The sequence below is a fragment of the Vitis riparia genome, chromosome 7 (assembly GCF_004353265.1).
Source record: "Vitis riparia cultivar Riparia Gloire de Montpellier isolate 1030 chromosome 7, EGFV_Vit.rip_1.0, whole genome shotgun sequence".
NCBI lineage: Eukaryota > Viridiplantae > Streptophyta > Magnoliopsida > Vitales > Vitaceae > Vitis > Vitis riparia.
The window spans coordinates 657,716-672,721 of record NC_048437.1 but is presented as its reverse complement, the minus strand read 5'-3'; the positions used below and the strand labels follow the sequence as shown (position 1 = coordinate 672,721).

Sequence of the window (15,006 nt, the reverse complement as noted above, 5' to 3'; positions counted from 1 at the left end):
TTAATTTAATCATGTTAAACAGCATTTTCCCATTGAATAGGTCCATGCTTTTTGGCTGCATGTTACCCACATCCATGGTTAACTAAGCTACTGTAAAGTTGTTTTCCCTCGTCAGATTGCCCGATCAAGGTTTCTTGACAAAATATATAAGCTTGAAGCAACAAATGTTTCTTATATTTATGGGTTTGGAATCTTTCATGAAGAACCATAGCAGGAACTTGCTACAAAAATAGGGGTAAGTTTAACTGTTTTCACTAAATACACATTAATTTTATCAGTCCCGTATCCATCATAGCAACCTGGAGTATTAAATGGTTTTGTTTCAAAAGAAAAATATAGAAACTAGCATAAACAATATTCAAGAGATTCATGTCCACATAACTAGGTTTATGGAATTGACTAAAATAGGATTAGTGCAGGCTTACTTCATCACCAGAAAGTGGATACCATCTAAGAGGAAGTTGCCAAGTAGGGGTTTTAAGTAGGCAATGACTTGGATTCAAGTTTCATCTTCACTTCAACAAGGCAGGCCTGAACATCCTTGAACTCTTCTGTGTCTGAAAAGCTCTCAGCCTGAAATAACAAAGTGGATCTTTCTCATTCTTTCCACAACAAAAAGCAAAGAATAATAGTGAGAGGTTTATATTATTAACATCAGAGAACGTGGTATTACAAACAAGAAGCCTGTCCAAAAATAAAAGCTACAAACAAGTTAAAACAATTTATCCTCAAGTGTGTTTGTGTGGCCATATGCATGTGCAAAAAATTGTTCCAAGTCAATATCTTTTTATGACTAGGAGGTAATATCTTGCCTGTTTAACTATGTTCTTTAGGTGCATTTCAGCTGCAAGGAGTTCTCGATGACTACCAGTAGAGGAAGAAATTTCCATGTACACGTTACAAAGTTCCAAGGAGGCATGTGCAAACTTCTTAAACCGATCTCTATCTTTCCACATATCAGATCCCTGAAAAAGGGAAAAAGAGCATTTTTAACAACAATTAAATGATGATCACAATGAATGCTTGTGATGTTTTGAATTACAAAAATATCTGCTTCAAATACTGGCAATCATAGCTTAGTTGAAAATTTATTAATGGCACATCTTAATAAACTCCAACGAAGTGAATGACCTGAACAGTATAAATTATATCAAAAGTGGAAATCAAACATGTGATTCTCATAGCTATCTTGAACACATTCTTATGTCATTTTACAAGGTGACACTCAGTAAAAACCACAGGAGCAAAATATTTACAAATGTTTCATATGATTATTGAGTTTAAGCTGCACTCATGACCAGACTTCTTACGGTTCAAATGGAAACATAAAAAAGTTAGTTTTTATCATATGTGGACCAAGAGAAGCTGAATCCTCCATTTGCTTTGTAGAGGATCACTTAACCCACTAAAGCTCTGGCCATGTCCTTATTAGGGGTTTGTGTCAGTTGTTTAACTTCTTTGTTGTATTTCTGCTCTTACCTTCTTGTACCAAAAGCAAAATAAGTGATACGTTATCAGAGACTAATATAATGAAGTACCACAACTATCGGAGAACCAGAAGCTCCTCTCTGCTATTCCTCCCCCAAGCCCATAATTTCTGTTAGCTGGATGTACATTATGGGTTTATATCCTAACAGCTTAAACTTTTAAGAAAGTTGGTAACTCAAAATGGAGATAGAGATCTTGGTTCAAGTCTCTCCAACTGCTACTACCCCATTTATTGATTCGGCTACTGCTGCTAATTTGTTGAATCATGAAAAATCTTTTAGTGAGAACTAAGTGAAGAAGGGGATGTAATATATCACCCAACTGTCCCCAATCAGCTTAGAGGATTCAGGCTCTAAAATTACATTTTTGTTCAGGCCTCCTTCACCGTCTCTCTTGCCTCCTAACACTAGAACTTCTCAAGTTGCTCACATTAAGTTCATATATGTTTTTACCAGTGCATCACATAATAATTGAAAATTTCTAGTAGAAATATAGTTTCTTAATATAAAAAACAATCCATGAATTGCAAATGTGGCAATTAATTTTTCTTTAGATATAATTCAAGATTTAATGATAAAAAAACTTTATCACCCTTTTGAGGCAAAGTCACTATATATATTCATGACTGGAGAAAATTAATGCATTGGAATCTATAAATAAATCAACAATAAATTATTCATCTAATCACATACGTAGAGGACTTATTGACTGCTGTTAATTTATCTGCACAACATAGTAAAATAATAGAGATATCTAATAGCTATGACTAATTTTCAAAAAGGAAATACAAAAAAAAAAAAAAAAAAAAGGATCTGTAATGCACCAAAAATAATCAATACAAAATAATAAAAGCAAACTATAATAAATATGAAAATTTGATGTTGATACCTGATATGATCTAACTTGCTTCAAGAGGGCTTCAGAGCACATTGTGAGATCTCCTTTAAGTTTGTGCCATCTTGCATATAAGCCCCATATATCTGCTCTACCACCACTTCGAACTATCTAAATTAGAGAGAGAGATGCTCAACATGAATCAGATATATATATATGCATACCTGAATGTGTTTTGTTGAGTGAAAAATTCCACGTATTGTGAACCACCCTTGGAGATGGGTGGTTTTCATTTTATCATTTCCCAGTAGGCAAAAATAGACTCTTCAAATGTTTGTTTCTAATCAAAAAGAAAAAAAATAAAATAGGCTCTATCTATTATAACCATTGATACATGCATTTTGGCCCTGGATTCATTTGATATTACTTTACATGCTATATTATTCAACTAGAGTGATCCAGGAACCAAAACTGCAGGATCAAATAATGCATTGACAGCATTCATTTTAGCATGGGGATGATCAATGGAAGGACTAAAATGTTCCCAGTAACAATACTTTGTGCCCTAGCACACACAATCTGCCTTTTAAACCAAACCAAATTGTTAAGCATTAACCTAACTTGGTTTGATATATAGTGTTAGCTCATTATCTTATAACTTAAAACTTTTGTGTAAATGGAAGCCTAACCTAGTATATGTGTCTTCATTTTTTGGGAGGTCATGAGTTCAGACCTTGCTGCTTGTTTATTTCTCCCATTTATGGAGCCCACATGCAAGTCAAAAAGGAGGTTGCCTACTAGGGTTTTGTGTTACTGTTAAGGAATCAGTTTAACTCAACTTGATATTTATAAAAGGAAGGTGGACAACTTTATTTTATTTCTTTCTTTTTTTATAACTAGATCCAATATTTATACTCATCAAAGAAAAAAAAAACTAGATACAACATTTATAAAATATTAGTTACAGGGGTTATCAAGGAAATTAACATTGACTCCCAAGATATTTATCAAGTTCAAAGTCTTGTGGATTACATTCTGGGAATTTATTTCTAGAAACATGTTTTTCATTCTCAAGTTTAGATGCTGGAAAAGCAAACACACCCAGAAGGTAAAGAAATATTCATCAGTTTATAACTAGAAATATGTAAGACCACATGGAGAGGGAGTTACAAGTCAACGGTAAAGTGTGTATAACAGTCAATGTTCACATACCTTTTGTAGAACCTTTCCAAGCATCTCAACTAAGTTCTCAGTTTCCCATGATATTCCCACCCCGGATTCTGAAGACATTAAGTCACCAACATGGATAACATTAGAATCAGAGGGATGAGTACTTTTAGTGCAATTGTCATCATTTGCAGCCTCAGAGGACACAGGATGCCTTGTCGAAGTTCTTTTTTCCATTTCTAGTGTTATCCTCTCTAATAATTCTGAATCAATTCTTTTATTGTTAGTCAGATCCAAAACCATCAATATAGCTTCCAGTGCCTGCAAAGAAAAAAAAGACAATCATTGACAAAGAATGGTTCCTATCATCAATTCTCACATATCAATAATATGGTTCCATGCACATAACATGTCATAACCATGCAATGGCAGGTGGACACAAGAAAAAGGACTGAACATTAGATGAAACTAAGCTTCATGATTTATCAGAAACAACTGATTCTTTGACTCATGAACCAAAAGTACAATAAGGATGAGAAATCCTCAAGAAGCTATGAAAAGGAGATCACAGCAACCAGTCAGTCCATATACATAAAAGAAAACAAGTAGAAACAAGTATAAAAACAAAAGCTCATAATGACATCCTACAAAGGAAGAGAAAGCACCTAATGCTGACCTATCCACTAGTTGATTAGCTAAACAACAAATACATGAAATGGAACAATCCAAATCAGTGGTAAGTCAAGGATTTTTCAAATCTAAGCATCCCATTACCAAAGTCCATGCTCCATAGAGATCCAATCAATAACTACAACCAAGTCAGCTTCAAAAAGGATAATGTTGAGGCACCTAGAAGCAGCCAGAGATAGCCTTCCAGCAAAGCTAACAACACTGTGATCTCTCAACAAAGTCCCTTAATGCAAATGTTTATACATCGTATTGAAGGAACAAAACACTCTTCATTAGAGACTGATTGCAACATTCAACTAAATTTTATAGAATGGAGAAGAGCCTAAAAGGGAGGGAGACAAAATGAAGGATGAGTATAGTGATGCATTATCAAGCCTTAACTTTTCTGTACATATAAAGGTGGTAACAAAGCACTCAAAATTTACCCTATTGTACAAGTTCACTGATATCCACAAACTCAATATACATATTTTCAATTGTAAGAGTAAGCTCCACTGGAACTTACAAATGATAGGGATAAACTTATAGACGACTGAGGAAATCCTCTTATTCAAAATTTATAGGATATATCATGACTTTCAATCAGCATTGCTTTATTATAGCGTTTTCCTCTTCCCAATGCCAATTTATAATGACCAAACCAGGGACATAATAACAGCTTTCCTATTTCTTTCTTGTGGTAGTCACCTTTCAAGATCCTTATGGGGCATATTCTTAAATGTCTAAGGCTCTAGGAAGACTGGGTGTATGAAAGAAGAGGCATGGTGCAAAGCATAGGAAGATACAAAAAGGTAGTATTCATTAAACTATAGGCCATGATTGAACCATATGATTGGAAACTTAGTCCCACATTTGCTCCAACTATGGCGGGAAGATGCATGGCATGTAGCAAAATGACATAATGATGGAACTCTCAGCCTCACACTTTTGCCCAAAGCATCATTTGGATTTGGTTTGGTTCCTTAATTTATCCATACGCATATCTTATCTTCCCCAATTCAATAGTAGTTATCCACCAATGAGAACCACTATAGCCTTTTTAGCTCACGATCAAACATGGTAGTCACCGAGTAAACTTTCTTTTTGCTCTTTTCTCTTCTACTCTTTATCCTTTGAAGCAAATTTAGAATTTCACCCTTAAAACCTTCTGTCGGGAAACCTAGTAATCTACTAAACTTGGCCAGACAGTTGTCCTCCCAGCCACCTCCAGTACCCCTCTTTTCCTGCAATGGCCCCTCAAGCTCTGGACTTTCGCGCCTATTGCCTTCCTCTACCAAAGATAGCAACTCTTCTCCCCCCATCGTCCTGTCTTGCAAATCATACCCAATCGTCAAAAGCCTCAGACGCATTTGTACCCTCAACGACACCGAACTCCCTTCACTAACATCTCCCCCCTTTCCCAAGCCGTAAGCCCCACCATTCGCCAGGCTCCGCCAAAAAAAGAAGAAGGAGAAGAGATCCCTTGACCCTCCTTGAGAAGAGAGACGTCGCCATACCTGGAAGCTTCATCTGTAGCTGCCGCCCTAATCACCTCCTCCAGAGACATTGGCGCTAAGTTTCCCCTCTGATCCCCATCGGTAGCCGACGTTAAGTCTCCCAGCTTCTCTCATTCTCTCTCCATCTCGGTTCTCTTTTGTGTCCTAGTGAGAAACTCCTCTTCTGAAGTCTTTGGATCACTAAAAGAGACCACCCCACCCCCCTGGCAAAGCCCATCTCACTTGGCCCAATAGCATCTCCCACCTTCCCTTTTCGGCCCACACCACATCCAAAAGGCCTCACAGCCTCTACCACTGCCCCCTCTCTTCAAAGAACCCAACCCATTCAAAGACTGGGCCTTACTACCTACAACTTCTGACCCGCTTCCCATAACATCCAAATTACAACTGCACAACACGTAACACCCTACAGTCAAACCGTTCCTTCCTATACACCCTTCCTCCTTTGCCTCCACAGTCTGCACCCCTGCAGAATGAGCATCAGCGAAAGCTACACCACCCTTCAAAGATCCACCAAGAGATGACACTTTCTTGTACCCTACATTGTTCCTCCATCTGAGCAAATCTTTCGTTTGGACTTCAGCTGCAGGTAGTGCATGGGCTTCCATCTTCTTCTTCCCCAACCTCTATAAGGCCATCTACAGGGCTCCTACACGATGGCACTACCTGCACAAACCACAGTGGAAATTCCCACCACAATAGAACGGAAAAACACCCTGACCCCACTACAACCTGAGCTGAGCTAGGTAAACTTCTTATGTCCAGCTTCACTAAGATTTTGGCCCATTGCAACTCATCCATGCTGGTTGTGTCTTCATCCTCTGTAATAAAAACTCCACAACCGTCGCCAATCTTTTTGAACACCTCACGGCTCCACAGATGAAGAGGCAAACCCAACACCCTAACCCATGCTTCACTTGCATGACAATCCCTCTGAAAACACCCCATCTTGGGTTTCCACTTCTCCAAACACAAAAAATTCTCCCGCACCCTCCTTCCTCTGGCAAGGACCCGCTCAGCCTCCCACACCATCTCGAATTCAAACAGCATCAACCCTCTCCCTAACACTGCTATTTTTAAACTCCCCCTTGGGAGCCACAGGATTTTCACCCACCTTTTAAGAAAGTCCAACTCCGGAATAGGAACCGCGGAGTCACCCCACCAAGCACCGATTCAACTTTTCCATCCTTCTCTGTATTTCACTAGCCCCCACTTCAAACGACACTGAGTCTCCTGACCTTATAGGTTTAGGCTTAGCAGCCTCCAAAAATGACCCTAACACCACCCCTTTCTCCCTCAGCTGAGCTTCAAGAATGGAGACTTCGCATCTCCACTCCAAGCCCCCTTAATTTCTCTGCTAGAGTGTTCCACAACCCTCCACACACCCCCCCCCCCCCCCACCACAAAAAAAAGTCCCTTTCCTTCTGGAACTATAATACAAAATCTTTTCAGCTCTAAGTCACGAACAGAGCAGAAAAGGAATCTTCCAGCCTCAATCGATCGACGTTCCAGTCTCTATTTCCTTCCCCTCTCCTCCCAATCAAGAGCCCACTTCCTTTCTCCATTATCCCTGCAACAAGGCTCGACTCCACCCAACAAACATCGCAAGCTCGCATCTCCAAACTTGATCCAAGACATAACCCCTCTGCATCTCTACCAAATGCAGCCTCTCAACTTTCCTCCCTCTTTCTCAACCTCAATCTCAAAAGATTTTGCCTCCACTGCAAACCAGCTCCTTCCTCCCCTTTAGACCTCACTCATTTCCATTAAAGAGCAGTTACCTTACCTGGACTTCCTCAATGGCATATGCTTGCTATTTTGTAAATTTGTGTTCATTATTTCATGGATTTTCCAGCATTATTTGTGGCATATAATCCAATACAGAGTTGTATGGTTGACTCATTCTAAATCCTTTCAACACTAATACAAATAGTAGAAACCATGCCTGAATATGAACACTTGATCCCAATTGCATTTAGTCATGACTATGAAGAAATAAAATAACTATCATTAAAGGAATGATGTGATTATAAGAGAATGAACATACTACAAACAAAATTTTGACATAAGTTGCAAAAACAGCATTAATATTATTACTTAATGGAATTGAACAGTGTGTCTTCCACTGTTATCTATCCCATAATATGGCTGGTGAAGTGCTCTCTTTTCATCTTTATATCTTAAACATGAAGCATAAAGATCTATCAAACGGTAACGAGTAAGTACTGGAAAAAAATATTTATCAACAAACTGAATCCATAGATTTCACCTGACCAAAATTGCCTACATCAGCTGCAACCTGACTGTAATTCTCCCACAATTGCCAGCTGTTCCGTCTGTCCATAAACCATACTTGGTCATGCTAAATGTACCAAACTTTTTATAACCACAACGAATCAAGATATGTGTGTGCATGTAGATATATATATATATATATATATATATATATATATATATATATATATATATATAGAGAGAGAGAGAGAGAGAGAGAGAGAGAGAGAGAGAGAGAGAGAGAGAGAACTTGAACTTCAGTGCTTCTTTAAATGCAATGAAAGACTCTTTGCTCTTCTTCTTGATCATATGCCTGAAAAGTTAATTAAGGGCATTATAATCCCTCAAAACCATGACAACAGAATGCAAATGAAATTTAACCACCCAGACGACAATTCCTTGATAATATATGACAGACTAATCTATCATGAACTGCAAAACTCAAATGCAATTGACATGGATCTTAGATGTATTAAAACAAAAATAGTTTGATTGATTTACCAGTGAATCTATTGTTGAGAGATTTGTGAAGAAAATAATGAAATTAAAACCATTCCATAATGGGCAAGAAAACCATCATTAGTCAAGATTTTATCTAGCCTATCAAAGAGGAGAGAGAGAGAGAGAGAGATGCCAACTTTCTACAATTAAAGTACTCTTTCCACTGAGAAAAGTAGTGGTTTGTTGTCAGTTGGATATTCTTAGCATGAAAGATTTTGAGTGCTAAAAGGTGTATTTTGAAAGTGAAGGCAACACTGGCATTTGACATTGATCAGCAGAGTAAAGAGAACTCTTTTTAATTGGTGTTGTCCTTGTGAACAGGAAGAGAGAACAGAAAATCAAATCCTCCTCCATTATAGTAGCTTACAGCCTTTAGGCAATGTTTTCTCTCTTTCTGATTCCTTGTTAACTCCTTGGCTAGCCAACATGGTAAAGCAGGGGCAAGACAAGAGAAGTTTCTCTCTTATCTCCTGGATTTTTTTTGTTTCTTTATTAACTCCTAGTTCAGCTGGCATGATAAAGCAGGGAAAGATGAGGAAATCCAGAAAACTGCCTTTGCCTCTTTTCTGGTATATTTGGAAGGAACATAGAAGAACATTCAAAGGTGATGGAGGGAAGGAAGATTTTTCAGGTTTTAGGGTAGGGGAAGGGGTGGAGGGGAAGTAGAGGTTTAGTACCTTCTCTTTGTTGATCACACCCTCCTCCTTCTATAAGCCTTGTAAGGAGTAGTTGATTTATTTGAGCAAGTTAATTCAGGTAGGGGGTGTTGCAAAAGTGGAGTTGGATTCCTTCCTAGGTTGTGGGGTACTGGGGTGAGTAAGTCCCTTTCCACTGCTTTAGAACTTCCACTAGGGGCTTCATTTAGATCCTCTATGGGATGTGGTGGAGAGGTTCCATAAAAGGCTGGCTTCATGAAAATGACGTACCTTTCTGAAGAATTTCTGAATTCCTTTATTGATTCTTTTAGGTACACACCATACACATATATATACACAAATGACTGAATAAGAAAATATCAATCTAGCTTGATTCTCTCCTAAAATTAGGAAACTGAATCATCCTAAATGATCTCTCCTTTTTTTTTTATTCCTAAAATCTTTCCTAAATTAAAACTCTAACTTTGAATGCCAAATTTCAACACTCCCCCTCAAGCTGGAGAATATATATCATATAATCTCAGCTTGCAAGTTAAGTCTTCGAAGTTAGATCTAGGTAAAGCTTTGGTGATGATGTCTGCGGTTTGGTGCTTGGTAGGAACGTAGTTCAATTTAACCGTCTCACTAGTCACCTTCTCTGTGATGAAGTGTCTGTCAATCTCAACGTGCTTGGTCCTGTCATGATGCACGGGGTTCTTTGCTATGCTTATAGCTGCCTGATTATCACACATCATTAGAATCGGAGATGAACTCGTTTGTCCCAGTTCACTAAGAACCCTTTTTATCCAAATCCCTTCACAGATTCCCTGTGCAAGAGATCTGTACTTAGCTTCTGCACTACTTCTGGCTACAACTGATTGCTTCTTACTCTTCCAGGTAACAAGATTTCCCTAGACAGAAGAACAATATCCAGAAGTGGACCACCTGTCAATGATGTTTCCTGCCCAATCCGCATCTGAGTATACTTCAGTGTCACGGTTCTCTGGCTTTTTGAAGAATAGACCTTTCCCTGGTGTCATTTTTAAATATCTAAGAATCCTGTAGACTGCTTCCATGTGTTCCTTAGTGGGGCTATGCATGAATTGACTTACAGCACTCACTGCAAAGCCAATATCTGGCCGAGTGTGTGAGAGATAAATTAAGCGTCCGACGAGTCGCTGATATCTCCCCCTGTCTACCGGTGTACTTTCTTTCTCGATGCCAAGTTTCTTCTGACTATCCATAGGAGTATCAATTGGTTTGCATCCAAGCATACCGATCTCCTTAAGAAGATCGAGTATGTATTTTCTTTGAGAGACTACAATTCCCTTCCTTGATCTAGCCACTTCCATACCAAGGAAATATTTCAAATTTCCAAGGTCTTTAACTTCAAACTCTTCTGACAAATACTTCTTCAAATTCTGTAATTCCTCCATATCATTCCCAGATAAAATAATATCATCGACATAGACTATCAATATGGCCATTTTCCCGGCATGAGACTTCTTGACAAATAGAGTATGATCAGCCTGACCTTGTTTGTAGCCCAGCTTCAGGACTGCTTTTGTGAATCTATCAAACCAGGCTCGGGGAGATTGTTTAAGGCTGTACAAGGATTTTTGGAGTTTGCAAACCTGATTCTTTGCCATACTTCCTTCGAAACCAGGTGGTATTTCCATGTAGACTTCCTCTTCTAGGTCACCATTTAGAAACGCATTTTTATGTCCAGTTGTTGCAAGCACCAATCTTGATTGACAGCCAATGAGAGAAGAATCCTGATAGTGTTCAGTTTTGCAACAAGAGCAAAAGTCTCCTAAAAGTCTATCCCATAGGATTGTGTAAACCCTCTAGCTACCAAACGAGCCTTGAATCTCTCGACTGATCCATCTACTTTGTATTTTATGGTGAAAATCCACTTGCACCCCACGGGCCTCTTCCCAACCGGAAAATCTGTGATAGTCCACGTCCCATTCTTCTCAAGTGCATCAATCTCATCTTGTACTGCCTTCTTCCATTCTGAAATTTTGAATGCCTCTTGTATTGTGTTGGGAACCTGAGTATCATCAAGAGAAGTAGCAAATGCTCTGTAAGATGATGATAGCCCTTCATACGTAACATAATTCCCAATTGGATGATCTGTACATCTTCTAACACCCTTCCTCAATGCAATCGGCAGAGTAGAATCATCAATGCTGGGAATTAACACCTCTCCAGCCCTATCCTCACCTATGTTCTCTTCAGGAAGACTTGAATTGGAGTCAATATATTGGCCACATGTTGACAGTGATCCGTGCTCTAATTCTTGTCTTTTCCTCCTTCTGATGTAAACTTGTAAGTTCTCATTAGCAAGTTGTGGAGCTATAGGTTGAATAGGCATGGGAGACTGGATGGTCACGGGAGAAGGAACATTTGTGTGCTGGGCTGGCTGGACTGATGACGGCATGGGTGTGGACAACTCAGTGGGCGCGGATTGGGAAGGATTTGGTGACTCTGAGTGAAAAAAAGGTACAGCCTCAAGAAGAGACTCCCAAACTTGATGTTCATTCATGCTCTCCCCCTGAACATGAGATTTGGGATAGAAGAAATGTTCAAAGAAAGAGACGTCCATGGTGGTGTAAAATTTTTTGTTGGTTGGAGAATAGCATTTGTACCCTTTTTGGGTTGGAGAATACCCTAGGAAAATGCACTTATTGGCTCGATGAGCAAATTTGCTACGATTTAGAGGATACACATGAACGAATGCCGTGCAACCAAAAACTTTGAGTGGTAAATCAGAAAAGGCTGCACGGGTGTGAGGGAATTGTTTTAAGAAAAGTTGACGTGGGGATTGAAAGGTAAGCACTCTGGATGGCATACGGTTAATCAAATAGGTAGCTGTGAGAATAGCTTCCCCCCAGAAATAGTTTGGAACATTAGAGGAAAACATAAGGCACCGGGCAACCTCCAAGAGATGTCTATTCTTGCGTTCAGCCACCCCATTTTGTTGTGGGGTGTCAACGCAAGAACTTATGTGGATAATGCTGTGATTTTGAAGATAAGTACTGAGACTACTAGTAAAGTATTCCTTTGCATTATCTGACTTGAGGACTTGAATTTTGGAATTGAATTGATTTTGAACCATAAGATTGAAGGTTTGAAAAATGTGCCCGACCTTTGACTTTTCTTTCATAAGGAAAACCCATGTTACCCGTGTATGATCATCAACGAATGTCACAAACCATCGAGTGCCAGAAATATTTTTTATCCGTGAGGGACCCCACACATCACTATGTACTAAAGAGAAAATAGTCGAAGGTTTGTATGGGATTTGAAGATATACTGTTAGAGTATGCTTTGCAAACTAACAAATTTCACAGTGATAAGATGCTGAATTTTTATTGATAAATAATTTGGGAAACAATTTTGCAAGGTAAACAAAGCTAGGATGACCAAGGCGATAGTGTAACATTATAATCTCACTATCTTTATTGACCTTAGAATTTGACACAGAATTGAAAGACTCTAACATACTTTGAGATTGTACGCAACTTGCTTGAGAGACTTGGTTTGAGAATTGGCCACATGAGAGGAGGTAGAGCCCGGAACACAGTTCAGCACTGCCAATCATCTTCCCCGATTTCAAGTCCTGAAAAACACACGAGTTTGGATAAAATTTAATAACACATTGGAGATCACGGGCCAATTTGCTAATGGACAAAAGATTACAATCCAAGTTTGGAACATGGAGGACAGAGTCAAGATATAAGTCTTTAGTAAGTTTTATAGAACCTGTCCCGGCAATTTTTGACTTTGAACCATCAGCAATATGGACAGATGAATGACCATTACTTGGCTTGTAATTTTGACGAATGGCAGCATCTCCTGTCATGTGATCAGAAGCACCTGTGTCCACTATCCACGGCTTCATTCCTCCTCGATTAGCAGTGAAGGCTACACCGGTAGTACTGCCACTGCCAACTTGGCTTAATAGTTTCTGTAGCATCTCCATCTGCTCTTTGTTGAATGGACTCGGCTCAGGAACAGATGTGCTCTCAGAGTTGGCAGCCACGTGTGCTCTGCCATCTCTGTCAAACCGTGGATTTGGTTTCCAATCAGCCGGTTTGCCATGAAGCTTCCAGCAAGTTTCCTTATAATGGCCTAGTTTCTTACAATAATCACACCAAGGCCTATCCCGTTTCTGACGATCTCCACCACTACTATTAAATGACCAAGCAGCAAGGGCAGAGGCATCCAATGTTGGGGCAGGTTGCTCTTTGGATCCCATCATCACTTTCTTTCTACTTTCTTCACGCCTAACCTCTGAAAAAGCCTCCCTGAGACTTGGCAGGGGTTTAATGCCCATGATTCGGCCTCTAACATCATCCAATTCCCTGTTTAGTCCTAGGAAAAACTTGAACAGTCTCTTTTGTTCCACAATTTGCCTGTATGTTGCTGCATCATCAGTACATTTCCATGAGTGAGTCTCGAATAAGTCAAGGTGCTGCCAATACCTTGTGAGTGTGTTGTAATATTGAGTAATTGTCTGCTCTCCTTGGCGGAAGTCATGTAGGGCTGATTCAACCTGAAAAAGTTCTGAAGTATTTTCAGAACTTGAGTAAGTTTCTTTGGCTGAATCCCATATGTCCTTTGCAGTCCCAAACAGCAAGAAATTTTCACCTATGTCATTGTTCATGGAATTGATAAGCCATGACATGATCATGCTATTTTCAATCTTCCACTTCCTGAAACCCGGTTCTATAGTTTCTGGCATGGCTGCTTCTCCAGTGAGGTACTCATCCTTTCCTTTACCACAAATGAACAGCAACACAAATTGTGACCACTGTAAATAGTTATGACCATTTAATTTGTGTCCTGTGATGAGAATAGGAGAGGAATCACTGCCACCAAGGTTTGGAATTTCAGATCTGCCCCCTGATTCTGGTGCCGTGACGCTGGATACTTGTGATGATGTCATTCCGTATTTTGTCATGGACCAGAAAGGTAGAAGAACACTTCCCAAGGCACGTGCAGGGATTGGAGTTGAGAAAAAAATAGCCGGAGGACGCCGGAAAAAACTAATCGGAGGGCCCGCGGAGGCAAAAGAACCCCAAAAGAGGCACGTGTAGGGCTCGGATGGCAGAAACAGGTAAGAAGGGTGGCTGGTCGGCATCAGGCGAGGCTGGAGGAGGAAGCGCGTCGCCGGAAAGTGGCTCACGCGCCCTCACGCGCCGGCGCGTGAGATGCAGTCGCCGGCCGGAAAAACGCACGTGGCCAGCGGCGTGGATGGTTTTCTGGCTCCGGTGATTTGGGAAAAATTGGAGATCTCCTCCAGGCGCTCCTTGCGGTGTGGGAAAAACCCGTCGCCGAAAAAGTTCGTCGGAAAAGTCGTCGGCGGTGAATGTTTTCTGACGACGATTCGACCGACCGGAAAGCGTTTTCTCCCTTGGCTCTGAGAATAGAGACTGATGACCGGAATGAGAGATGGCCAGAGAGAGAGATGGTCGGATTGAGAGATGGCCAAAGAGATTTGGCCGGAATGAATGATGGCCTGAATAAGAGGTGGCCAGAAGGGATTAGGGTTTTAGAAAACTGGCTCTGATACCATGAAGAATTTCTGAATTCCTTTATTGATTCTTTTAGGTACACACCATACACATATATATACACAAATGACTGAATAAGAAAATATCAATCTAACTTGATTTTCTCCTAAAATTAGGAAACTAAATCATCCTAAATGATCTCTCCTTTTTTTCTTATTCCTAAAATACTTTCCTAAATTAAAACCCTAACTTTGAATGCCAAATTTCAACACTTTCTAAGGGTGGGAGACTCACATAGTTGAAAAGTACTCTTTCTAGCCTCCCCATTGACTTCTTGTTTCTGTTTGTCACCCAAAGGGTGGCGTGCTTGAAGCTGGAAAAGATTCAACATGATTTCTT

The 15,006-nt window shown here is 39.8% G+C and overlaps 1 protein-coding gene across 2 annotated transcripts in view; it reads right to left on the bottom strand.

Moving 5' to 3' along the window:
- LOC117917239 (tetratricopeptide repeat protein 27 homolog) overlaps positions 1–15,006 on the bottom strand; it is a 63,747-nt gene that overhangs the window by 972 nt on the left and 47,769 nt on the right. For both annotated transcript variants that reach the window (XM_034833443.1, XM_034833444.1), the window contains exons 15-20: positions 8,200–8,262; positions 7,945–8,011; positions 3,535–3,810; positions 2,377–2,493; positions 813–965; positions 426–573 (exon numbers count right to left, since the gene is read on the bottom strand). In XM_034833443.1, coding sequence (XP_034689334.1) covers positions 478–573; positions 813–965; positions 2,377–2,493; positions 3,535–3,810; positions 7,945–8,011; positions 8,200–8,262 — 772 coding nt within the window. In that variant the 3' untranslated portion in view covers positions 426–477. The remainder of the gene's footprint in view (positions 1–425; positions 574–812; positions 966–2,376; positions 2,494–3,534; positions 3,811–7,944; positions 8,012–8,199; positions 8,263–15,006) is intronic.